At 33.8% G+C, this 26,113-nt stretch overlaps 1 protein-coding gene across 1 annotated transcript; it reads left to right on the top strand.

Annotated features, from left to right (window-relative positions):
* The first annotated feature begins 15,517 nt into the window (after nt 1-15,517).
* On the top strand, nt 15,518-25,668 carry LOC107918655 (polyprenol reductase 2). The gene is made up of 6 exons (XM_016848239.2): nt 15,518-15,815; nt 15,901-16,178; nt 16,276-16,492; nt 25,107-25,196; nt 25,277-25,348; nt 25,450-25,668. Exons 1-6 carry the CDS (start codon nt 15,669-15,671, stop codon nt 25,552-25,554), a joined length of 909 nt encoding a protein of 302 aa, XP_016703728.1. The 5' UTR covers nt 15,518-15,668; the 3' UTR covers nt 25,555-25,668.
* The last annotated feature ends 445 nt before the right edge of the window (nt 25,669-26,113 follow it).

The raw sequence follows: 26,113 nt of genomic DNA, 5'->3' as shown, positions 1-26,113 counted from the left end.
GACCGTACAAAGCCTCGTAAGGTGCCATCTTAATACTTGATTGAAAACTATTGTTGTAAGCGAATTCAATCAAAGGTAAATACCGTTCCCATGAACTACTGAACTCGAGGATGCAACATCTCAACATATCCTCAAGTATCTGAATTATCCGCTCAGATTGACCATCGGTTTGGGGGTGAAAAGCAGTGCTAAAATGCAGCTTGGTACCCAAAGCTTCTTGCAATTTCCTCCAAAATCGTGAGGTGAATCTCGGATCTCTATCCGACACGATAGAAATAGGTACCCCGTGTAATCTCACAATTTGAGAAACGTACAATTCAGCTAGTTTATCCAATGAAAAATCCATACGCACGGGGATAAAGTGAGCCGACTTAGTCAGTCTATCGACAACAACCCAAATCGCATCATTCTTACTTGCTGACAATGGCAGTCCGGACACAAAGTCCATTGTGACTCGATCCCATTTCCACTCAGGTATCATGATCGGCTGAAGTAATCCTGAAGGCACTTGATGTTCCGCTTTCACTTGTTGACATATTAAACATCTCGAAACAAAGTCGGAGATGTCTCGTTTCATACCATGCCACCAAAACCGACGTTTCAAATTGTTGTACATTTTCGTACTCCCTGGGTGAATTGACATTCGGCTACAATGGGCTTCGTTCAGAATCATCGAAATGAGTTCTGAATTTCTTGGAACACACAACCGACTTCTGAACCTCAAACAATCGTCATCACCAATTTGAAATTCGGATTCCATATTCGGAACACATTCAGCCCGTTTTGCAACCAATTCATCGTCGACTTTCTGAGCTTCACGAATTTGACGAATCAATAATGGTTTGGCCTTTAATTCAGCTACTAACACATTGTCGGGTAGAACAGACAAGTGCACATTCATCGCTCGTAAAGCAAACAGTGATTTTCGGCTTAAGGCGTCCGCAACCACATTAGCTTTTCCCGGGTGGTAATCAATGACAAGCTCGTAATCTTTCAACAACTCAAGCCAACGTCTTTGTCGCAGATTTAAGTCTCTTTGAGTCATCAAATATTTGAGACTGTTGTGATCCGAAAATACATGGCACTTTTCACCAAATAAGTAATGTCGCCATATTTTTAAAGCGAATACGATGGCAGCTAGTTCGAGATCATGGGTTGGATAATTTTTCTCATGTGGCTTTAATTGTCTCGACGCATAGGCCACCACTCGACCTTCTTGCATCAATACGCAACCCAACCCAAGTAGGGATGCGTCACTATAAATGACAAACTCTTTGCCTGATTCGGGTTGCACTAAAATTGGAGCTTCAGTCAAATAAGTTTTCAGTTGATCGAAACTTTTCTGACATTTCTCCGTCCATTCGAACTTAACATCCTTTTGAAGTAGCTTCGTCATTGGTGTGGCTATCATCGAGAAACCTTTTACAAATCGTCGGTAATAACCGGCGAGCCCCAGGAAGCTCCGAACTTCGGTAATATTTCTTGGAGGCTTCCAGTTAAGTATGGCTGAAATTTTGCTCGGGTCAACTCGAATACCCGATGCGGATACCACGTGACCCAAGAAGCTAACCTCTCATAACCAGAACTCACACTTACTGAACTTAGCATATAACTGCTTATCCCGCAAAATTTGCAACACTAATCTCAGGTGCTCAGCATGTTCGGTCTTATCTCTTGAATAGACCAAGATGTCATCAATGAACACAACTACAAACCGATCCAAATATGGTCTGAAGATCCGATTCATCAAATCCATAAATACCGCAGGGGCATTAGTGAGCCCAAACGGCATCACTAAGAATTCGTAGTGACCATATCTCGTTCTGAAGGCAGTTTTGGGTATGTCCGAATCTCGAATTCGCAACTGATAATAGCCCGATCTCAAATATATTTTTGAGAACACTGAGGCTCCTTTTAGTTGATCAAACAAATCATCAATACGCGGTAACGGATATTTATTCTTTATCGTCACTTTATTCAGTTGACGATAGTCAATGCACAACCTCATGGTTCCGTCCTTCTTTTTCACGAACAATACTGGTGCACCCCAAGGTGAGAAACTTGGTCGAGCAAAACCTCTATCCGTCAATTCTTGCAACTGAGCTTTCAACTCTTTTAACTCGGTTGGTGCCATACGATACGGAGCTATCGAAATCGGCGTAGTCCCGGTACAAGCTCAATACCAAACTCTATCTCCCGAACAGGTGGTAAACCCGGTAATTCTTCAGGAAAAACATCCGGGTATTCACAAACCACCGGCACAGATTCGGGTTTCTTTTCTAATTCTTTGTCATCAAGTACATACGCAAGGTATGCTTCGCACCCTTTTCTTACATATTTCTGGGCCAACATTGAGGATATTACAGTTGGCAACCCCTTTAAGTCCGTAGACTCAACTCGGATTATCTCGTTATTTGCGCACCTCAAATCAATAGTCTTGCTTTTGCAATTCACAACCGCATCATGCGCGGTCAACCAATCCAAACCAAGAATAACATCAAATTCATCAAACGGCAAAAGCATCAAGTCCGCCGGAAAACAGGAACCTCGAATTACTAGGGGACATTTCTTACACACTTTGTCGACAAGCACGTAGCGACCCAAGGGATTTGACACCCGAATTACGAACTCAGTAGACTCAATGGTAAAGTCTTACTGGATGCTAAGGTTTCACATATGTAAAAATGAGTAGAACCGGGGTCAATCAAAGCAATTACATTAGTATCAAAGAGAGTAAAAGTACCGGTAATAACATCAGGCGAAGAAGCATCCTCGCGGGCACGTATAGCATAAGCTCTAGCAGGCGCACGAGCCTCGGATCTGGTCGTAGCATCTCTAGATCCTCTCTGACCACCACTAGCATTGCCCGTATTTCCGGATGGTCTACCTCGAGCAGTGGTAGTACCCGGTTTCCCACTCTGATTTACATTCTGTTCAGACAACCTCGGGCAATCTTTAATGAAGTGGTCAACTGATCCGCACTTGTAATAGGAGCGGTCAGGGAATCTACAACTCCCCGAATGCCATTTACCGCAATATCGACATTCCGTTCTATCTCGACGTTCATTCCCAACACTGGCGACCGAAGTGCCTCGTGTACCCATAGGGGGTCGATCACGATCTCGTCTAAAAAGGCCCGAAGTGCCTCTAGACCGGCCCACATCATCTCAAAATTTCTTCGATGCCTGTTGAAGAGACTTTCCCGAGGATCTTTTACGAAACTCTCCAGTTCCCACATCAACTTTTTGTTTTTCTTTTCTAAGCTCTTCGGCTTTACAAGCTCGCTCGACAAGTACTACGAACTCTCGTATTTCAAGAATGCCAACGAACATTTTTATATCTTCATTCAGCCCATCCTCGAAGCGTTTACACATGATAGCCTCAAACGAAACACATTCCCGAGCGTATCTACTAAGTCTAACAAATTTTCGCTCGTAATCAGTAATTGACATAGAACCTTGCTTAAGCTCAAGAAATTCCTTCCGTTTTTTATCAACAAATCTCTGACTGATATACTTTTTCCGAAACTCAGTTTGGAAAAACTCCCAAGTTACTTGCTCTCGGGGCACAACAGAAGTCAGAGTACTCCACCAATAGTAGGGAGAATCGCGTAGCAAGGAGATAGTACACTTTAGGCATTCATCGGGTGTACAAGATAGCTCATTGAGTACCCGGATAGTGTTGTCCAACCAAAATTCAGCTTGCTCGGCATCGTCGCTATCCGTAGCTTTAAATTCAGTAGCCCCATGTTTTCGGATTCTGTCAACTGGGGGCTTATTTGACCTTATTTGGTCAGTTTCCGGAGGTAGTGTAGGTGCGGGGGTGGTATTAGTCGGGAATGGAGGTTGTGGAACAGCCGTTTTAGTTCGAATGTATTGGTTGAACCAATCATTCATCACGCTATAGAAAGCTTGTCTAGCTTCATCATTTGGGTTACTAGCATTAGGTTGAGAGTCTGCCGGCGCTGTCCCTTGTGCGGGAGCAGGCGCTACACTCTCAAGATCATCAGCTACCACTCGGTCGGGATCGGGATCCATTACTATAAATAAACACATTTACAATTGTCAGAAATCACCACACTATCAAATAATCACATAAAATGACATGTATAGCTAGACCCAACGCATTACGGTAGTCCTAAAATCGACTAAACCGTAGCTCTGATACCAATCAAATGTAACACCCCGAACCCGAGACCGTCACCGGAGTCGAACACGAGGTGTTAACAGACTTTAAACCACTTATAAAAAAATTTCCCAGACACTGCCAATCTGCATACTAGTCTCTTAAAAAATCATATCTTGAGTTCAGAAACACAGAATCCAGTTCAGTAAATTTTCCCTGAAACTAGACTCATATGTCCATCTACATATTTTTTTCTAGAATTTTTGGTTGGGCCAATTAGTACAGTTTATTAGTCAAAGTCTCCCATGTTACAGGGATCGACTACACTGACCTTTGCGCATTACGACTTGGATATCTCCCTGTACAGGGCTTCAATACTGATTTCGTTTGTTTCTATAGAAACTAGACTCAAAGAGGAATCTATAAATATATGGCATGACTCCTAATTATCTCTGGTTAATTTATAATGAATTTCCAAAGTTAAAACAGGGAATCCAGAAACCGTTCTGTCCCTGTCTTACGAGAACCTGAATATCTCTTAACATACTGTCCATATGATCGTTTCGTTACTTTCCTATGAAAATAGATTCATCAAGGTTCGTTTACATAATTTATTCACTATTTAATTCCATTCCTACTATTTTTAGTGATTTTCCAAATCTACATCACTGCTGCTGTCAGCATCTGCCTTTAAGGTAGACTTTACCTATTTCATAGTTTCCATGATTCAACTAGCCCTTTTAGCATAAATAGCACAAATTATGATAGTGATTAACCATTCCCATGGCCAATCCTTGTTAAGCATATCCACACCTCTCAATAACCATATCCATACCAAATGATTATAACATTATACTCAAACATATATAAGCCATTTTCGCATGGCTATCCAAAATTATACAAGTCCAAAGGGTCCATGACCTCCAACAAAAAGGGTAGTCCTATACATGCCATTTCGAAGTTCAACCAAAATTGTACCAAAAAGGGGGGGGCTTTGATAGTGTGGGCGACTTCGACTTCAAAATCCCGAGTCCGATAGCTGGAGAACCAAAATCTATAAAACAGAGAATCAAGGAGACGGAGTAAGCAATTTATGCTTAGTAAGTTTTGAGCAAGGGATTCTAGCACAACAAAAGTATAGCATTCATGTAGCTAAACGGATAATTTCATATGCACAATTTTTCAATATCATACTTACTTCACATTACCAACCCTTTTATTCATACACAAAGATCAACTTAGCCAAAGGTCGGTAGCTCATTTATCAACTGAGCGAATACTTATTTGTAAGGGCTCAACTAATTCAAAGCACATACGAAACATACCTTAATGTTGGGATGTTTCAAGCGTATTAACTGAAATTTTTACAGCAAGATCATTCATTCCCAAATCACGTACCTTCGGAATTTAACCGGATATAGCTACTCGTTCAAATGCCTTCGGGACATAGCCCGGTTATAGTAACTCGCACAAATGCCTTCGGGACTTAACCCGGATTTAGTAACTCGCACAAATGCCTTCGGGCTTAGCCCGGAATTAGTATCTCGCACAAATACCTTCGGATCTTAGTCCGGATTTAGTATCTCGCACAAATGCCTTCGGATCTTAGTCCGGATATGGTCACTTAGCACAAAGCCTTCGGGACTTAGCCCGGACATCATTCAAATAACCATGCACATTTAACAATAAATCATGGCACATTCGTATTTCGTTTTCGTTAGCAAAACTCAAACACAAGACACTTATCATTCTTGCAATTTCGGCTCAATAGCCACACACAAAGAGCATGATTTTGATTTGCTTAAAACATGATCTAATCAAATCACAATTTAAGCTCTTTTACTCAAGAACTTACCTCGGATGTTGTCGAACGATTCCGATAGCTATTCGACCACTTTTTCCTTCCCTTTATCGGATTTAGTTCCCCTTTGCTCTTGAGCTTAATTAAACAAATAAATTGATTTAATCATTTGAGCATCGAAAAGAGGAACACAAGGCACTTAGCCCATATTTATACATTAGACATTAAAGTCACATATGTACGGAATCATGAATCAAACTCAACATTTTAGCTAATTTTCCCCCTTGGCTGAATTTTCTAAGCCAAGACAAAAGCATCAATATGCTTGCCTCTAACCGAATACATGCAACACCAATCTCCTTCCTATGGCCGAATATGCATGTCTATGTTGGGGCCGATTGCAACACTTACTACATTCTACAAGTATGGTCACTTGTATTGACTAAACACCATTTTGTTTCAAGTTCAAAACTTGGCTAATACACACATATATACACTAGTAAAGCATCCTCTCCCTTTCCATCAATTTAACACATGCATTACTCATTAATATACAAAAATTATATTCGGCCTTAGCACACAACTTGCTAGCCGATTCTTCTCCATCTAGCAACCAATGCACATATGTGCTCACTCAAAAATGCTAAAAAGAAGATTCAAGAATCATCAATCCACCATCACATGCATCATTAACAAGCTTCATATTTAGCATGCAATGGCATTAACACAAAATCCACCTAGGCCGAATATCATCCCCATGACATAGCAAAGATTTGAACCATGGGCTAATTAGAACTCAAGCTAGCAACTAAAAACATGCATGAATCTCATGGCACAACCTCAAACATACCTTGATCTAGATACAAGTATGGCCAAACCTCCTCCTAATCCTCTTCCAAACCAAACATGAAGCAAGAACTCCTTCCTCCTTCCTTAGAATTTTCGGCCAAAAGAAGATGAAAAAGGATGAACAAAATTTTTCTTTTCTTTTCTTTTACTCACGGCAATGGGGGGGCATGGATGAGACCATTCTTTTTTTTCATCACTCCTCCCTTTCATTATTTAATTACCATGCTCATTATTTTATTGTTTCCACCCATGATGCACCAACACAACATGTCTATGACATGTCTTGCCCATCACACTTGGTCTACCATACTTGTCATGGCCGGCCACTACTAATAGAGGGGGGAAAATTGACATGCAAGTCCCCCCTTTTTCAACATGCACTAATAGGTCCTTATGCTTTGACCTATCACATTTCAAAATTTTCTCACATAAGTCCTATTTACTAAAACTCACATGCAATCGACTAAATCGAAGCTTGAAATTTTCACACATTCATAATTACATATTCTAGACAATAAATATCACATTCGAACATTTCGGTGACTCGGTTTAGCGGTCCCGAAACCACTTCCCGACTAGGGTCAATTTTGGGCTGTCACAACTTATACATATTTTTATACTATGTTGAGTTGTAAGGAAGGAAAGTTTTGTAAGAGTATCGAAAATTTTATATGTTGGAGTTATCGTTGAGGGTATTGTATGCCAAGTTCATTGAGCTACTGTGATAGTTACGTTATAAATGATTTGGTTAGATATGGATAGAACTGAAGAACCAAGTATATAAATTATTGGATTTTTTAGACTCTCTTTACAACTGTAAACCATTTAGGCAGGAATTTTAGAAAGTTGCGACACATGTTGAGTTCCAATAAGGACTCAGGTTATATTAATAGATATTCAAGTTAAAAAAGGGGGAGTTTTTCTTCTTCCTTCTTCAAGACGTACTTTTGTTTAAATTTTAAGGAACCTAAAGTATTTCTTTCTCCTTAAAGCTAGAGTTGTAGATCTGGATCTCCATCAGTGGTTACTCCATGTCAAGTGATTGCTGTAGTTTCTTGTTGGATCTAAAGTTCAAGTTGTTATTTGTGGTTGTCAGATGAGTCTCTATACTAACTCTTGTATGTGCACTGTTCATACAAAGAGATTTTAAGGATAGTAACTAAAATATGGAACTTAAATCACGAAAGGTATGGTATGTTATGTATATGGCTATATGAGTAATTACCAAAGGATATCTATGAATGCAAGATTCTTTGCTGAAAATAGTATGTATATCTGATATGGAAATTGATTGCTTCAAGTATATGATGAATGGTGTATAAATAATGTGATGTTGAAGTATGGTTATGTATGTATGCTTGGAATGTAAATAGTAAATGCATGAATGGTCTGTAAAGGGGGTCTATTTTTGTTCTCTGCGAAGTTGTCAAAAAAGGGGTCCGTCAAAACTTTAAACATGAACTTTGAAATGGAAAGTCTATGGTCATAACTTTTTCTGAAAGGAACTAAAGGATGGTTATTACCCAATAGGGTTCCCTGCGTGTCCCAAGACGATGATGGACAAACATCACGTAATGTGAGTTTAGGCAAATCCATATCGTAAACATGCCATGAAAGAAAAGTCTTTGTGGTGAATCATGAAAGAAAAACGTTTGTGATGAATTATGAAAGGATCGCCTCAGTGGCGTGCTCTGTCTAATAACTCATATGATGTATTCTGCTAAGTCTATATGGCGTGAACTGTCAGGAATATCTGGTAAGCCATGAATCTAAATGTCTATCTCGATGGTAAAATATTAGTAAGTTCTAGTAGTTCTGTAACAAGTATAACTAAGACAAGGTATTGATATACTTTGGAGTAATAGCTGAATAAAGTCTTAAGGGTTCTCCATGAAAAGGAAATGTTTATCTGTATGCCAAGAAGGATGTCTATTATGATGATCTGTAAGTATGAAAAAAAAGGGTATCATATCTTCTTCAACATTTATTTTGGTTCTGAGTCAATACTAATTTGAGTTATGAGATCCTGATATAGAATGATATGGAGTTCATCTGGATGTTATTCATAATGAATTATCAATATGGGTATGTGAACAGAACTGAAATAGGGTAGGTCTAAGTGTGAACCAGAATATGTTCAATCCTCACATAATATTCTAACGTCTGCTATGCACCTGATCTATCTGACAAAACAAAAATTGGATGGATAGAGCAACGTCACGAATTATTCTTAGCCTACTCGCCAGAACTTAGGACCCGCCAAAGCTGGGTATTACACAATGTGTGATATCTAGCAATGCATCATTGGTACCCAAGTTACAAGAAGTTGTGATTCAACATAACCTTTCGGTGATAAATTTTTCATGTATTATATCCTTTTATCCTTTATATCTAGATTGGACACAAGTCATGGAATAGTCACACTTGTATAGTTCAATCTCACATTTCTTGATATTTTGAGTAGACTACAATAAATAAATATGTGTAATATCTCATATCAAGTTATTTGAGTATGACCATGCATTTATAGTACCACTCCATCAAGTGGTCTAAGATATTGCTCTCATTATGTAGGAGGGACAAATCATATCTTGATCAATTATATCCCACTACATAAATTGTGGCATATCCAATATTAGTCTTTATAGTACAACTGTATCAAAATATACAACTCATGATATTGGGACAATGATGATCTCAAGTGTAAGGATCATATACATAGTTATCACTATGAGTAATGTTGTAAATATTACATAATAATCCAAAAAACATACTTATAGCGGGTCAGTCCAGTATGTTGTTCTTTAACACATACTCATGTGTTGATTTTGACATCCCTATGTCAATAATAACACTTTGTCATCAATCAACTACACATTAGTCTCAATGCATTATTCTTGTCCAATCCCACAATAATACTTGACTAAGGACCTTTTAAGAACAATCCCACAAGTAAAAGTGGGAACTAGTAATAAATAAAAAACAATGAGAGTTCTCAAGATAACTCTTCAAAGGGTAAAAATAACCTATGTTATCAATGTGATATGAAATATTTTTGGCCACATATATGCCCAAATATTTTGTTTTTGTTAATATTCTTTGAGGAAGGATATTAGAATGTAGTAATGAATTATATTATTACATATAGAAAATATTTATCTTATCTGGTACTGAAACAAACAAATATTATTCCAATATTTGATAGTACAAAATTAGTTGAAAGCTCCAGAAGAGCTAATATACCAATATCTAAAAAACACAAAATTTGTGATGGTTAATACATTAGTTTTAAAATATATTCATTATAATGGATATCATATTAAGATTGTGAATGAAGAAAATATTATATTTCATATGAATCAAAAGAGGATTGGGTTATTGATTTATATTTATTACCCTTGTTATAAATTGAATTGATCGTGACTATCTTTGTAATCATCTTTTGTCATCATCCCCATTAAAGGGTTAAAAGTGAAATATTTGACTGTGAAAGATCTACTTATGCATAATATAATATGATAAATCTATCTAAAGCTTGTTATGGTTGGATGCACTTGAAGTTGCAAGTTTTTTTTAAACTGTAAGTATAACTCTACAGTATTTAGAATAAGTTCTCAATTAAAATTACGTGGAAAAATATAACTGATAAGAACCTTGCAAGAGAGAACTTATTTAAATTTTCATGATTCAAATGTGCTATTACGATAGCAACATCATGAAAAAAATTTACTTATGATTGAACAAAAGTTTTTAACCATGAAACCTAACCATTCCCTGAAGAGAATGTAATAATATGTAATAAATTTGAAAGATATAGTCTTTGACATGAATGTAGTAAATTAGACTATAATAATAGTCATAGGGAATGGTCGTAATAAATTTTCTCACCACTAGAAGTGGAGAAATGAAGAAAGCAAGAAAAGAACAAGAATTTCCAATAACTTTTTAAGAAGAGACACAATTTTTTTATGAAGAGTCATTGGTTATGTACCTATTATATACTTGGAAAAGAAGACTCGCTCTCAAAGTTTCCTATTAATGGTACGTCCATTAAATCAACTTGATATATGACTTAAATATTTTGAGATGGTCTTCTTTTTAAGTTTTGATTACATGTGTTACATATTGTTTTAAGCATCTCATTTGTTCATGAAAATGAATATTAATTAATTTATTTATGTTGCTATAGTAGGTTTTATAATTAAATAATATATTTGATTAAAACATATCTAGTATGAAAATTTATGTTAACAAACCAATGAATTTTACGGTTATTCAAATTTGATTTAGTTCAAAGAATTGTTAAAGGTAGTAGTTCATATGTTTTATATTATTCCATTTATTAATTATTTAGAGAAATGACATGTGCAATTGTAAATGAAAAATTCTATGAGTTTAAATGGTTGGATTTTGAATTAAATTTCATGCATGTATATGATGATGATTATGAAAAGAAAATGCTAGTTTTTCAGGATGTCATATTTTTATGTTTGAGATGTGACGCTTATTGATATATTTAGTATAGGCTTGTTTCTATACATGACCTAGATAGTTATTCTTGGTATTTAACTGATTATGCAAAACTCTTATTAAAGGGTTTTAAAAGTATTTTGAATTGAACTCAGGACTTCTCGCATCTGAAGTAAGAATCATACCACTAGACCAAATGCCCTGCATTTAAAGATTTTGACATATTCCTTGAAGCGAATATTGCATATAATTATTTGGAAATTATATTTATTGACTTAATGACATTATAGACCTCACATTGATTTAGACATTTCCAGTAGTTTATGTCATGATAGTACTTATATGTGGATACAAATTAAAATGAATGATAGTAAAATTATCAATTTGTTACAATTTAGTACAATTGAAATGCATGTTAAAATAAACTAGAAGTTTACTGATACAAATACATTTACTACTTGGTCTGACCAGTTAGACCATCCTAGATCATATATGATGCAAAAATTAATTGAGAATTCATATGGACATTCATTAAAGAACCAGAAGATTAATTAATTTAAAGAATTCTCAATGAAAATTGATTTTTAGAAACTCACTAGCTAAAGTTGAGATTTAATGTCTTACATTTTTGAAATGAATATGGGCCCATTCATCAACCATCTGGATGGTTTTGATATTATATGATTCTAGTAGGTGCATCTACAAAATAATCACATTTGTGTTATCAACTCGTAACCTGTCGTTTGCATGATTGCTTGTTTAAATAATTAATTTCAGATCATGCAATTAAGACAATTCATCTTACTAATACTGATGAGTTTATATCTCAGTCTTTATTGATTGAGTTTGAATTTTTTTTTTGTAAAAATTTGTTATTTATACGCATAGTGGTTTAGAGAAATTATTGATTGAACACCTTTGATTATTGTTTAAATCATTACTTATGAGAACTAAGCTTCCTATTTCAACATGAGGCTATGTTGATTTACGTGTGGTATGCATCAAGCCAATAACTTATAAATACTCCCATTACAATTGGTTTTTGATCAAGAGTTAAATATTTCTCATCTTTGAATTTTTGTATGTGCGTATATGTTCCAATTGCTCCACCACAACGCATAAAGATGAGTGAATCCTTAAAGAAAGTTAGGAATATATATTAATTGCAAGTCTTTTTATATTATTAGATGTTTTGAATATATTGGAGATTCAAGTATGATATGATTTGTGATTACAATTTTGATTTGATAGTTTTCCCGACATTAGGGGGAGAGAAATAATAACTTGTAATGAGTTAGGGGGAGAGTAATTTGAACCAGAAGTTCAACAATGATAACTCATTACAAGGTAATTGTCAAATGTATTTACAAACTTAATGAGAATAACCAAGTGTTATATACCATCTAATATTTTAATTTGAATCAAAGTCCCAATAGGACAACCAGTTAGAATAAATAATAGATTGATCGGTTCCAAAGATGACAATTCTTTTAGATGGTCATATAGTGGAGGTGGGTGCTCTAAAAAAGACCTAAGACATAACTAATAAGTAAAACTTTAGAAGAGATCCAGGTACATGAAACTAAAGATTAAAATAGTGAAAATAAGAGATATCGATAAGTTATATCAATTCGAGAAAATGTGGAACCGAAAATAAAAGTGGTCGACAATGATTTTACATGTAATATTATTATTGAAATAATGAAATAAAAGGAGGGTCTTGAATAAATCTATTGAGAAATATAGATATGAAATAAATTTATCAAAATAGAAAGACGCAACTCAAGTACAATTAAATTTGTGGAGTTTTTGGACCAGTAGTCCAAATATCTAAAGGTATAAAGCCAGTAAGGGTGCAAATGAAGTAGTTTTGCAAAAACAGAATAAAAATATGAAGTTTTTCACTAAGTTTTGGCATTGATTATGAAAAGATATAATATTCTTTTGTGGTGGATGCTATAACCTTTAGATATATTATTTTGACAATTTATAAAAGATTTAACTTGCGTCTAATGGTTGTTGTTACAACCTTTTATGAACCACTATATATTAAAGTTTATATTAAAATCCTTAAAGGATTTAGTCTGCTAGAAGCATATTGAAATTCTCGGGAAATTATTCATTTATATGAATTGAAATTATTTAAACATATGTGGTAAATAGTAGTTAAAGGAGGATTATAAAATGATCCAAAATACCTATTTGTGTTTTTATAGAAGAATCATGATTAAAGTTTGCTATGATTATTGTTGAAACTCCTGAAGAGATCAAAATATATTTCCCCAAAAATTTCCCTCACTTATGACTTTCAAAAGAATGGTGATATAAATGCTTAGCAAATACATTCAAATAGTCATTTGAAAAACTAGTATTCAATATTGACTACGTAGAATATGAGAAAGTATGTGATGTTTTGATGAGGGGATGTAAATATGTGCTGTACTCTTTTTTCCTTAATCGAGGTTTTGTCTCATTCGGTTTTCCTGGTAAGGTTTTTAATAAGGTAGCATATTCTGCGTTTTTAATGTGTACTCGTTTTTCTTCCCTAGGATTTTTTCCCCAATGGTTTTTATCTTAGCAAGGTTTTAATGAGGCACATTATCTACCAATAGACATTTAAGGGGGAGTGTTATGAATATCTTATTAAGTGGATGTCCATCAAGATCAAGATAAGTTTTGATGTACTTTAAATTCTTATGATCTCTACTTTATTTATACTTCTTATGCCTATAAATATAGACTTTGAAGAAGTTTTGTAGATATTCCAATTGATCAATAAAATACGCTCTCTCTTTACTTTCTCATTTGCTTTATTCTTTACTTTCTGTTCTTTTATTTTATAACAATTGATACATTTTTCTTTATATATAATTTTTATATGTCAAAGTTTTTTCATGTACATTATGGGTATGATAAATTCTAATATTATAAAATTAAATAATTATTTCAAATATCAATTTTTTCACCTATATTGCGAGTCTGGTAAATTCTAATACATAACCAACTGAGTCTTAGCTTAGCTGGTATCAACTTTGTTGTCAATGTAGGAGGACGTGGATTCAAGCACAGTTAAGCCTGTTTATCATCTTATTTAAGAGTTGAGGAAGAATTATGGATAGTTCTAGGCATTGTATAAAAAAAAGTATTATATAAAATCAATATATTATTATTTTTATATGTAAAATATTTTAAATAATTATTTCAATTATCATTATATTTTCACCTACATGGTGGATATTGTAGATTCTAATATTGTAAAAATTATTATTTCAAATGTCATTATTGTTATACATGAAAGATTTCAACTAATTATTTCAAATGCACTTACAAAAATACATAATACTAAAATTTGGCATCAATATAGAAAATCAATTAATTATTTCAAATATTTTTATTATTTTTATATGTAAAATATTTCATATATCATTATCCTTAATAAATATATATAAATAATTGATGTTTTTAAAAAATAAAATATATTTAACATAATGATATATATAAAATATATATTTCATTATATAATTACATATTTATTATTTTGTTTATATAAATAGGGCAGTTATTAAGTAAAAACGTGAATATAAAATAAAATAAACTTAAAAACATGTTTGTTAATTAAAAAAAAAACAAAAAATCTAAAACAACATGCTTTAGAAAAAAATATATGCAGACGAGAGAATTCAAACCTAGGTCATGCTGCGGAAAAAGGCAAGCATATAACCATTCAATCACGGGAGCTAAGCTAACACATGAAAGCATGTTTGGTATAAAAATTAAAATAAGTTTGGATTTCAAAATTCTAAAAATAAATTTAGATGTTTGTGTAATTATATTGAAGAGTTTCAAATTTTGTAAGTAATTTAAAGAGAAGATTTTAGTAGCTTGATTACTTTTCTCAAATTGAGTTAAAAAGATGGTTTTCCAATATTCCCTATAACTTTATTTAATTTAATACATTATTAAAAGTTATTAAATTTATTTATAAAGTTTTACAAATATATTCATATCCCTTTTGAATATCTTTTAAATTATTTATTTTCTTCCTCTATACTTATTTTTTTTTTAATTTATAAAATTCTAATAATCTAATTTTTTTTAAACCAATTATTTATCCCAACAAAATAATTACAAATTTTAACAACTGTTACATAAATCTCATTTGTCACGCATTTATGAATGAAATACTGAATGGGTTAATATAACTTTTGGGCTAATGCAACTCAGCCATGGAATCAGCAATAAAATGCCAATCTCAATGCAAGTCTGCAACCACCCGCACCTAAAACCATTATGGCTCGACGACCTTGCATTCATTGCCGATCTCAGTTTTTGAAGCTTCATTAAGGAGCCTTCCGTAAAAGGAAACTTTTGAAGCTTTCGTTTTTGATCTGATATCTTTGTTTTTTGGGGTGGAGATCAGAAAATGGATGTTGGACTTGTTGCATTGCTGAGACTCACTTGGGTTGCTGCCATTCTTCCCATTATCTTAGCTTCACTGCGTTTGAGACCCTTTCATCAAACTATATTAGGGTTAGCAAAAAGAGGGAAGACAATGCATCCATCTTCCTCTGTGAGTGTTTTTACTTCTTTGCATGTTATGTTCCTGCTGTAAACCAAATACCATTTTTGGATCTTACTGGCTCTGTCGATTGCAGAAGTTCACAGTTCCTCAGAGATTCTTCTCTCATTTCTACATGACGGGTACCCTGTGGACAACCCTTTTGCTACTCACCACATGGCTATATGCATGCACTGCTGGCTCAACCTCATCAACCATCTTTGCATTGCACAAATCCCACAGGGTATGGCGTGCTGTGTTCCTGCTTTGGTTGATGGAAGCTCAAGTCTTGAGACGCCTTTACGAGTCATTATATGTATTCCATTATCGGCCCTTAGCTCGAATGCACATATTCGGCTATTTCATTGGCATGAGGCGAGTAATTTCTTAAACACCTTTCACCATATTTGTTTTCTCTTGCTATACTATTTTCAAATGTTGGATGGTCAGATACATACTTTTGCATGGCCAGTTACTACATAGTAGCACCATTGTCACTTTGCTGCACTTGTGCCCCGGAGGTGTTTGAGTTTACTTTGGATCTGGTGTCTGAAGGAAGGAAACAATGGCAGCCGTTGGAAGTGATAGGTGGGAACAGATTCCCTTTGTGGCTTAGATGGAAGCAGTGGGTTGGCAGTGCTATATTTCTATGGGGTTGGATTCATCAGCTCCGTTGTCATGCAATTCTTGTAAGTTAACAGTCCATTTCACCAACTTGTTTGAAAGATCTAGTTGGGAAAATCCGAGAAATATACACTGTTAGATAAAGTTTTGGATCATTAAAAAAAAGTGTAACAATAATTATTTAAAATATGACATTACAACATTTTTTTTTAATAATTAAGTAATTCGTTGAAAGAATTAAATAAAATATGAAAATGTTTGTAAGAAATTAAGTAATTTCTTAGAAAAATTACTTAAAACATAAAATTAATGCATGAAAGGGTTACTTAAAATATAAAAAGGTTTTTAATAAATTAAGCAATTCGTAAAGCATGAAATAATTTAAAAAAATTAATTTATGATACATGCTGTTAAAAAAATTACTTATTACATTAAAGAGTTATACTTTTTTTTTTTGAACAAAAAAAGAGTTATACTTAGAAATATAAAAACATGAAGTAATTCGTTAAGAGTTATTACATGAAAATGTTTCTAAAATTCGTAAAATATGAAAAAGAATTACTTAAATTTTTAAAAATATTGCATGTTTTAAGTAACTATTAATGTATTAAGCATTTCTTGAAACATGAAAGATTTACTTAAAATATAAAAAGATTTCTAAAAAATAAGTAATTCATGAAAAAAAATTCTAAAAATGATAATTCGAACTCTCAAATTTTCTCTTTTTGTAGAAATCTCTAACTCTTTTGTATCCCTATATGAATCAAATTGAAACTTGATTAATTTTATTTAAAAAATGATAAAGTTCATAATGAACTTAAAACCATCATGTATATCAAAATGACTGGTATTATTATTACTGGTCAGTAAAATTCACATTTAAAAAAAGGGGGGAAACTTTTTGGTTTTAAGGTAAAAAATTCATTCATCTCAATTATTTTTCAAGAAAAAGAAAAAAGAAGATAGGGGTTTGTTGAATTTCAAATAGTTAGTTTCACCAATAAGGTACGAAGACTTACTTCACATTTGGAATTGCACAAAAAATACTACTTATGTAACACCCCACACTCGTTTCCGTCGCTTGAATTGAGTTAAGAGATGCTACGGTAAATAACAGAACGAGAACATGCAATTTAATTCAAATATTTTATTTAAAACAATCTTAAATCATCAATTCATCAAATAAATCATGTCTTGCATAAAAATTTGAACTTAATTAGAGCTTACGAAAGCTTTAAAATCAATCTCGAAACAAACAGAGACTAATTTAAAACATTTCAAAAAAAAATTGAGCAAAAGTGTAAAATATGGTCACACGGTTGTGTGGCCAGTCAGAGGCTGTGTAGTGCTAAATCACATGGCTGTGTATCCCAACCGTGCCACAAATTGAAGCTGTGCATAACACAGTCACAAGGTCGTGTCACTAGACCATGTAACAAACTGAGACAGTGTGGGCTTAAAAGTAAAATCCTACAACCATTCACACGGTCGTGTAACTAAGTCGTGTAAGAGACTGAGACCGTGTTTAAACAACACCACCCTGATCATACAAAGTACACGATCATGTCACTTGCCCATGTGTGACACAAGGTCGAGTGTCAGCCCTTGTGAACAAATATATATACCTTTATTATCGATTTATCTACCTTTACAATCGAGTTGCCCACCTTTACAATCTATTTATTTACCCAATTTTTATGTAGGCCATGTACATGCAACAACCAACTCTTAAACTTGCTCAAAATGCATCACAATCACATTTAAAGACATAAACCAATCCTATTTCTAACCAATATACCTCAAGGCACCTCAATCAATAAGTATAAGCCATCACAAATCAATCTATAATTCATATACATAACATGCCATAAGCAAAATCAATGTAACTAAACTTCAAGGCTTGATCACTCACATGAACTAATATCCATTCATCATCTCATTAAATTGCCATAAGCATATACTTATTTAACCCAAGTTCAACAATGCCAAAACTTAAACACATCCATTAAATTACAAGTATTTGACCACCTATATTCATTCCACATATAACCAAGTTTGAAACATTCAAAAGTCTACCAAATTGGGAGAAGAAGAGTGTAGGCTTCTCGTTGATCCAATTGATACGTTCCAACATCCAAAATCTACAAAGTAGTAACACAGGTAAGTATTACAAATACTTAGTAAGCTCATATATTATAAAAAATATATATTACATTTATCAATTTAACAATTACAATTCATTATACCATAATTTCCACCTATCATAAAATTCACAACAATATCAACCAAATGAGATTTAGGCCATAACCACATATATAGCTTCAAATTGTTAAACACCGATTTCAACTTAAATACTTTATGAATCAATTTTCTAAATTGCCATTTTACTCACATTCACCACATACCTTTTGACATTTCATATGTGTCAAATAACAACATTTATTTTGTAGCATCATTTTAATTTTAATACAAGTTCTACCCGATGAAACATAGTAAAAGAGTTTAGTACATAGGTGAAATTAATGCCAACTGCTCATCCGAGCTAACCATAAACACCAGTATCTGATTACCTATCCAAGTTAAACCTATTTGCAACAAATGCTGGAGCTCGATACCAACGGGTATCAACCCGCAACCTTATATACGAGACTTTTACTAAGTTCATCGAGATTTAACCTCAACATTAACAATTCCATATTATTTCATTATCAATCCAAAAATTTCAATAAAACATTAACATACATTCAAATATGATCAACAAAAATTTAAACTTATTTATATTATATGAACTTACCTAGAAAAACAATAACAATTTACTTGTCAAGGACTACTCAGTAGTTTTCCTTTTTCCTCGTAAATCCTTCAGTTATTGTAATTCTTGATCTAAATAATAATTTAACTCAATTATATATTCCACACATCATTTAACAGCGTATTAAATTTATATAACAACTCAATTTCATTTATGCACCTGTTTGACAATAAAAGCTCTAAAAATACATCAATGATAAGTTTAGTAAACTTTAACAGTTTCTCTAATTTGTCTATTAGCTAGCTAAATCAAGCTTCCGAGATTCTAAAAATATAAAAATTAAAAGAAAAAGGATAAATTGCAATACCTAAATAAGTGTTGAAAGCTACAAAGCCCTAGAGAGCTCTTCTTCAATAGTGAAATCAGTAGAATGGAGGAAGATGACCAAAAATGCTTTCTCTTTCCTTCCACCATACATATTTTTTTCTTTTAATTTTCAATATTTTTATGTTATTTAATTATAATTTATAATAATATAACATACAAAACTAAACCAAACCAAACCGTCCATTAAAAATTCCAATGTGGAATATACCATATACCACATTGGTCCCTAATTAAAGTTTTCCACTTGCAATCTATAGTAATTTAACTTTTACCACATTTATGATTTAGTCATTGTTTCACAATTAACTATTCAATAATAGAATTACCTATCTGAAATTCAATATAACCCTAATATCACTTCGTAAATGTTAAATAACAATATTAATTGACTTGATCATTGGAATACAAGGTTCCAAAATCACCGTTTCTGGTACCACTCAAAACGTCATATTAGGGTGAGTGAAATTCGAGAAAAACATCAATGGCTACTGTCTTATTTATTAAAGACAAATAAAATATCTAACACCTCACACTCGGCTCAGACGTTATGGCTGACTCTGGAGAAGTTACATCAACTCATTTGAAAAACTAAAATCTACCTTAGGAATTGTGTGATCTGAAATCTTAATTTAGCTATGCTCATGCGAGTTTTAGAAAATTCTCAAGTTTGAAAAAAGTTATTTCACAATATGATCTCTTAAACATTTACTTATAAAAACAACGAAAACTTTCAAAAATTTCACTCTAATTTTAGTAATCACGTGATTTGGAAATATTAATTTCGGTAAAACCCTTACAAGTTCTTTATGAAATCTCACGTAGAACTTAATTATTTTTTGGAAAAGCATTTAGTTTGATATTAAATTTTGCAGTGGATATTTTTAGAGTTTTTAAGTTTTGAAAACTAAATTCCAATATGTCAAATTTGTATAATTTTGCAGTTTTACGTTTAAGAACACCCAGAAACAACACCAAAAACTTAGTCCGAAAGTCAAAATTTTAGAAATCTTAATTAAAATAATTCGAACCATATTATGTGGAAAACCAATCCGAGCTCCTGCACACCGTCTGGTCCTAAACTTGTTCATTACCTAAGAGAATAACAAACAAAGAGTGAGCTTTACAAGCTTAGTATGTAACACATCCCAAGCAACAAATGTAACACCCCGTACCCGAGACCGTTGCCGGAGTCGGACACAAGGGGTTCACAGACTAAATTCGCTTACTATCGCAGTCCATTTAAAAAAATTTCCAGGCAGTTGGCTAACTGCATCACCGTCACCTTAAAAATCATATCTTGAGTTTCACAACTCGAAAATCAGTTTCGTAATTTTTCCCTGAAACTAGACTCATATGCCCATCTACATATTTTTTTCTAGAATTTTTTGTCTGGCCAATTAGTACAGTTTATTATTCAAAGTCTCCCATGTTACAGGGATCGACTACACTGACCTTTGCGCATTACGACTTGGATATCTCCCTGTACAGGGCTTCAATACTGATGTCGTTTGTTTCTATAGAAACTAGACTCAGATAGGAATCTATACATATATGGCATGACTCCTAATTATCTCTGGTTAATTTATAATGAATTTCCAAAGTCGGAACAGGGAATCCAGAAACCGTTCTGGCCCTGTCTCACGAGAACCTGAATATCTCTTAACATACTGTCCATATGATCGTTTCGTTACTTTCCTATGAAAATAGATTCATCAAGGTTCGTTTACCTAATTTATTAACTATTTAATTCCATTCCTACTATTTTTAGTGATTTTCCAAATCTACATCACTGCTGCTGTCAGCATCTGCCTTTAAGGTAGACTTTACCTATTTCATAGTTTCCATGATTCAACTAGCCCTTTTAGCATAAATAGCACAAATTATGATAGTGATTAACCATTCCCATGGCCAATCCTTGTTAAGCATATCCACACCTCTCAATAACCATATCCATACCAAATGATTATAACATTATGCTCAAACATATATAAGCCATTTTCGCATGGCTATCCAAAATTATACAAATCCAAAGGGTCCATGACCCACAACAAAAGGGTAATCCTATACATGCCATTTTCAGAGTTCAACCAAAAGTGTACCAAAAGGGCTTTGATAGTGTGGGAGACTTCGACTTCCAAAAATCCCGAGTCCGATAGCTGACGAGCCAAAATCTATAAAACAGAGAAATAAAGAAACGGAGTAAGCAATTTATGCTTAGTAAGTTTTGAGCAAGGGATTCCAGCACAACAAAAGTATAGCATTCATATAGCTAAACGGATAATTTCATATGCACAAATTTTCAATATCGTACTTACTTCACATTACCAACCCTTATGTTCATACACAAAAGATCAACTTAGCCAAAGGCCGGTAGCTCATTTATCAACTGAGCGAATACTTATTTGTAAGGGCTCAACTAATTCAAAGCACATACGAAACATACCTCAATGTTGGGATGTTACAAGCGTATTAACTGAAATTTTTACAGCAAGATCATTCATTCCCAAATCACGTACCTTCGGAATTTAACCGGATATAGCTACTTGTTCAAATGCCTTCGGGACATAGCCCGGTTATAGTAACTCGCACAAATGCCTTTGGGACATAGCCCGGTTATAGTAACTCGCACAAATGCCTTCGGGACTTAGCCCGGTTATAGTAACTCGCACAAATGCCTTCGGGCTTAGCCCGGAATTAGTAACTCGCACCAATGCCTTCGGGCTTAGCCCGGAATTAGTAACTCGCACAAATGCCTTCGGATCTTAGTCCGGATATGGTCACTTAGCACAAAGCCTTCGGGACTTAGCCCGGACATCATTCAAATAACCATGCACATTTAACAATAAATCATGATACATTCGTATTTCATTTTCATTAGCAAAACTCAAACACAAGACACTTATCATTCTTGCAATTTCGGCTCAATAGCCACACACAAAGAGCATGATTTTGATTTGCTTAAAACATGATCTAATCAAATCATAATTTAAGCTCTATTACTCAAGAACTTACCTCGGATGTTGTCGAACGATTTCGATGGCTATTCGACCACTTTTTCCTTCCCTTTATCGGATTTAGATCCCCTTTGCTCTTGAGCTTAATTAAACAAATAAATTGATTCAATCATTTGAGCATCGAAAAGAGGAACACTAGGCACTTAGCCCATATTTATACATTAGACATTAAAGTCACATACATGTGAAATCATGCATCAACTCAACATATTAACCCACACTCCCTTTTAGCCGATTGTCCTAACCAAGATATAGGCATCAATATGTTTGCCTCTAACCGAATGCATGCAACACAAATCTTCTTATGTGGCCGAGTATGCATGTATATGTTGAGGCCAATTATATGCTTAATACTTCCCACAAGTATGGTTACTTGTATTAGTTATATACTGTTTCGTTTCAAATTCAAAACTCGGCTAATACGCATTTATACACTAGTAATCAAATACTAACATTTTGCATTTTATCTTACTACCATTTCACTTCTACTTTCTACCATGGCCGAATGCATCAAGACACCATTTACCCTTGCAAGGCATAAATTTCATCATCAAAACTAACAAGCTTATAATCCCATGACCGAAACTTCTAACAACACCAATTAAAATACTTCATGGGTTTGAGGTAAAACCAAGAAAGAAACTCATGAATATCGAGATATAAGCACTAACATTGTTCATCTAGATTTAGCATGACACAACATCCATCACCCTTATATTTACCATAGCCGAAAACCTTACTCATTCCAAAAATTCAAATCTCAACTTGGTCACAAAAATAACTTGGTATCTCACCAACACAACATCAACACCAAGCAAGAATGATGCATCCATGGCCGAGTGTCATTTCCATCACATAGCAAGATTTAGACCATGGGCTAGGTAGAACTCAAGCTAACAACTAAAACATGCATGCATCTCATGGAACATCATCAAACATACCTTAGCCTAGTTACATGCATGGCCGAACCTCTTCAACCTTTCTTCTTCCTTCCTCCTTAAAATTTTCGGCCAAGGATGAACCAAAGGATGAACACTTTTTTTTTGTTTTTCTTTCTAGTTTCGGCAAAATGGGGGAACAACCACACACTTTTTTTTTGTTTTCATCATATTCCCTTTCATTATTTTATTCCCATGCTCCTTATTTTATCATACTTCCCATGAAACACTAACTTAACATGTTTATGACATGTTCTTGCCCATCACACTTGGTCTACCATACTTGTCATGGCCGGCCACTACTAATTGGGGGGGGAATTGACATGCAAGTCCCCCCTTTTTATTTCATGCACTAATAGATCCTTATGCTTTGACCTACCACATTTCAAAATTTTCTCGCATAAGTCCTATTTACTAAAATTCACCTACAATTAAACAAAATTCAAATATGATATTTTCACACATGCATATATACATATAATAAGCATCAAATATGACAGCTAATTATTTTTATGACTCGGTTTAACGGTCCCGAAACCACTTCCCGACTAGGGTCAATTTTGGGCTGTCACAACAAATCATATATACATAAATAAACTATAACACGCCTAATACGAATTCGTCGTCGGATTAAGGTTATGGAGTATTACCAATCAATTAAAACCTTTAAACATCATAGCATTTAATAAATTCAAAAATATCATAAACCAGCCATTCTCATACATTTCATCCCTAACTTGAACCCTCGAGTCCCTAAAAATAATTTAGGAGCAATTCGGGACTAAATCAAAACAAAATATATAATTTAGGAAAATGAAGTAAATTTTTAAAAACAGGGACACACGACCGTATGGCCAGGTTGTGTGGAACCTCCCATGCCATGTCTCAACTCGTGTCCTCACCCGTGTGCCAGGTCATGTAACTTTCTAAGTTGCCCCACATGCCCGTGTCTCAGGCCATGTGTTAGGTAGTGTAACTCACTGACTTGCATACAAAAGACTCTCAGATGAAACACGACATTAAAGAAATAGAACTTGTGCCATGGACATCATTTCATGTTAAAAAATAGGTCACCTTTCTCAATAAGGTTTTGGTTTTTTTGGCAAAGGCGAAGGTATTCAGTTTTAAGTACTTAGATTTGAGATTTATCATATGCAATTCTATACTTGGGTCTCCAAGTTACATCATGTGTGAGTTTTAGTCTAGTCCATTGAGTTTTAAGCACTTAGATTTGAGATTTATCATGTGAAATTCTATACTTGGGTCTCCAAATTACATCATATGTGAGTTTTAGTCTAGTCCAATTAGTTTAGTTTGTTGGCTTTAGTATGGATTGTATTAGTTTTTAGTCTGTTCGTGTTTGTAATTATTTTATTCTACTTTGTGATCATTAGGACAGTTTGTGTTGTAACAATTTAATACTTGTGGCCACTCAAACATGTATATGTATTGTACTTGTAACACTTTCAAAAAAAAAAAGATCACCATGATGTAAATGATGAAAAAATTGATCTCAAGATTGAAAATACATTTTATACAATTTGACCAAAGAAAATAACATATATTGTGGGGTGTTGGAATTGGGTAGGGTTCAATGCGAGCAGGAGGTGAAGAGTATGTAATCCCGAAAGGGGATTGGTTTGAAATTGTTTCATCTCCACACTATTTGGCTGAGATTGTAAGTTCACAGGCTCTTCCTCCCTTTAGTTACCACATTTTATTTTGCTAATAATTTGCATGGTTTTAATGATGAAAAAGGTCATTTATGTTGGCTTGTTGATTGCTAGTGGAGGAGCAGACATCACCATTTGGTTACTCCTAGCATTTGTGGTAAAAGAAAAAAAGAAGAAGCTTTCATTTAATTTTGTGGCCTTTCTAGGATTGTTCAATGACCTGAAATATTTGTATATTTGCGTGGTTGGCGACGGCAGGTCACAAATTTGGGGTTTGCAGCAGCTGAAACACAAAAGTGGTATATTGGTAAATTTGAAGATTACCCAAAACATCGATATGCCATGATTCCCTTCATCTTTTAATGTTTTAGGGCAGGAGTAATAATTCGTCCCACATTGAATGCCAAGTGGTGTTTGAGAACCTTACACTAATTGATGGGCTTGTTACTTGTGTAATACTAAAACCCTACTTTTTCCTTTCTTGGCATCATTTGATCCTAGTAATTATGCCTGCATACCTTTTTATATCAATTTCTTTTATGTCATATTAAGTATTACTAAAGTATATTAGTGAGTATTTTCTTTTAGGTAAATGAAATTTATCCTATTTTACTATAATGAAATGTTGATTTTTTTTTAATTGTTACTATTGAATTAATACTTGTAAGTTAAGTGATATCAAACCCCACCAATTACTTTTGTAATAAAATATATTTAAACATTAAAATAGGACTATTTTTAATGAATTACTATTAGCAATTCATGTATGAAGTTGTGTAATGCAGAATTAAATATAAACATTATATTTACTTTTTTGTGGATTTTAATATTGGGCTAAATAAGGGTATGTCAATTTTTTTATTTAGCTTTTTAGGTCGTTTTTTTAATTTAGGGAAATAGACCGTTTTTGGAGAGATAGTGT

This window comes from Gossypium hirsutum, chromosome D13 (assembly GCF_007990345.1).
Source record: "Gossypium hirsutum isolate 1008001.06 chromosome D13, Gossypium_hirsutum_v2.1, whole genome shotgun sequence".
NCBI classification, from domain to species: domain Eukaryota; kingdom Viridiplantae; phylum Streptophyta; class Magnoliopsida; order Malvales; family Malvaceae; genus Gossypium; species Gossypium hirsutum.
The sequence above is the reverse complement of the archived record's forward strand: the minus strand, read 5'-3'. Positions and strand labels throughout refer to the sequence as shown.

Coding starts and splice junctions, on each gene's coding strand:
- LOC107918655 (XM_016848239.2), top strand. CDS start 15,669: ATGGATGTTGGACTTGTTGCATTGCTGAGACTCACTTGGGTTGCTGCC. Junction 16,493..25,106: donor TCCGTTGTCATGCAATTCTT/GTAAGTTAACAG, acceptor GGAATTGGGTAG/GGTTCAATGCGAGCAGGAGG. Junction 25,197..25,276: donor CACACTATTTGGCTGAGATT/GTAAGTTCACAG, acceptor ATGATGAAAAAG/GTCATTTATGTTGGCTTGTT.